The 2,377-nt window shown below is 36.3% G+C and overlaps 1 protein-coding gene across 2 annotated transcripts in view; it reads right to left on the reverse strand.

Moving 5' to 3' along the window:
• The window catches only part of LOC107681982 (neural cell adhesion molecule L1-like), a 57,945-nt gene that overhangs the window by 7,583 nt on the left and 47,985 nt on the right, over positions 1-2,377 (reverse strand). For both annotated transcript variants that reach the window (XM_016478379.1, XM_016478378.1), the window contains exons 17-18: positions 1,483-1,680; positions 1,190-1,260 (exon numbers count right to left, since the gene is read on the reverse strand). In XM_016478379.1, coding sequence (XP_016333865.1) covers positions 1,190-1,260; positions 1,483-1,680 — 269 coding nt within the window. The remainder of the gene's footprint in view (positions 1-1,189; positions 1,261-1,482; positions 1,681-2,377) is intronic.

Here is a 2,377-nt window from a genome sequence, read left to right on the forward strand (position 1 = left end):
GCTGGACTCCGCTTCATCCACGGTGAAAGCCGATCCGGCAATCCACCGTGCGAAGTTGATGTATTTCCTCAGCGACCAGCACAGATCAGCTCCAGGCATGACGAAGTGATATCGTCCTCTTTTGGAAGACCAAACAAAGTAGTTTCGCTTTAACAATGAATCACACAGCGCCTTCACGACATGGCAGTGGCGGCAACAATACTACAGCGAGAATAAAAGTTACGCCTTCTTTCTTAGCGTGAACATTTGGGCGGCGTTATGCAAATCTTCCCACATCGTGACGTAGATATGTGGGGGCGTATTAGAACGAGCCGTTTTAGGTAGGTGTGGCTGACTCTTAACTTTTATAAAGAATATCTCTTTGGATTTGAGACTTTAGTCTTTGCAACTTTACAGATCTTCTTTATGCACCAAGAGCTTGTAACACTCCAAAGAGAAAGGAAAAATTGAAATCGCATCATATGACCCCTTTAAATTAATCAGACATTCCATCACTAAATATGAGTGAGGTGACTTTTCTAACGCTACATATGAAAGAAAGATGACAGTTTAGGATAAACCGATTAATTCGAACAAATCAGAATTTCTATCAATATATATGAGAGAGAGGACCATTTAAAATGATCCAATTCAAGAGAATGAATATGAATTTTCTAATACTAGAACATATGAGAGAGAGAGGTCCATTTAAGAACTGATTCACTAGAATAAGTCAGACTTTAACACTACTAACACTACAGAGAAAGAGAAGACTATTTAGGATGAAATAATTGACTTGAATCAACAGACTTTCCAACACTAACAATGTATGAGAGAGAGACAGAGAGAGGACTGGAATGGAATTGAAACACTGCATATGAGAGAGAGGACAGTTGAGGATGAACTGATTCACTAAAATGAATCAGACATTCTACACCACTAATAATGTTACCAAAAATATAGTTAGTAGCATCACTACTTTTTTAGTTAGATACTTTCCGACACTGCTTGAAATATGATGGAAGTCATATGGGCTCCTTTTGAAACTTTTTTTGACTATTTTGGAGCTTAAAAGGCTCCAATTGACTTTTTTCTCCTGTTCAAAATATATTTTGTGTTCCATGGGAAAAAAATCATACAGGTTTGGAACGACATGAGGATGAATACATGATGACAGAATCATTCCTGGTCTCTGAATTGTGCAACGCACCTTCCATGTGATTGAAAGGGTGCCTGGGTCGATGGAATCACTGCGCACTCCTTCAGGGTTACTGTCTGGAGCTGTAGAGGACAAATCATAATTTAGTGCCAAGATGTTCTAACATGGCAATAAAACTGTCACTTCATATCAGCCACATGCTGAGAAAAGACACAAACACAAATCCAAAACGTCATACAATGATTCAGGGGACAAAACAAATGCATCACAATGTGGCGGTACAAGTCTTTTCTGTTTTAAGGCTATGTAAACACCCACATGCACACACGTGCTGTGTTACTTACGAGCTGCTGGTGTGGAAAAGACGTCCGTGTACATGCTCGGGTCACTCTTGCCGATGTCATTGATGGCGATGACTCGGAAACGGTAGGAAAGGAAGGGCTTCAGGGAAAGGGTGGTTCGCTGATTGTTGCCTGACACGCGGCTTAGCTCCTCCCATTCTTTTCTTTCATATTCAGTCTCCTCAAACTCAATCAAATATTCTAGATATATATAAACACGTACATATACACACAGAACAGGAGGAAATGTCACTGATTTTATCAAAGACTGGCCCCCAAAAAGTGTTGGACTCTTCAAACACACTTAAAAATGTATGAATGCAACTGCATTACATATGAAATATGAAAAAAAGGCATTTATTTGACAGAAAGCACACTTTTTAAGAAACTGGGGTTCGTGAGTTGATGAAAAGCTCAAAATTGAAGTAAATTATTAAAAACTAAAATACGTTAAAAAACAAAACAAGTCAAGATGAAATACAAAAAATATATTAAAAAAAATACAAAAATGTTTTATTTGTTCACTTGCATGTCATGTGACTAGTTACCAACATCAGAGAATCATGAACTGATGAAAATTTAAAAACTGAATTAAATCATAAAAATAAATAAATAAATACAAAATATTTTATCTGTGTAAGTGCATGTCATATCTGTGACTAGTTACCAACATCAGAGAATCATGAACATGTTTTTAAATGACTGAAATGGTAAATTACTGGTACTTTATAGTAAATCTATTTTATAGTAGATATTTTAGTTCTGAGAAAATGTGGTTTGATATTGGTTTGATATTTTGTTTGTGAACTTAACGACATTTATACATATTAAATGTGGCTGAAGTGTCCAAAAATGTTCAAAATGTTCAAATCTTTTTTTTTTTTTTTTTGAGATGGCT

Source organism: Sinocyclocheilus anshuiensis, unplaced genomic scaffold (assembly GCF_001515605.1).
Source record: "Sinocyclocheilus anshuiensis isolate Anshui unplaced genomic scaffold, SAMN03320099.WGS_v1.1 scaffold2090, whole genome shotgun sequence".
Classification (NCBI taxonomy): domain Eukaryota; kingdom Metazoa; phylum Chordata; class Actinopteri; order Cypriniformes; family Cyprinidae; genus Sinocyclocheilus; species Sinocyclocheilus anshuiensis.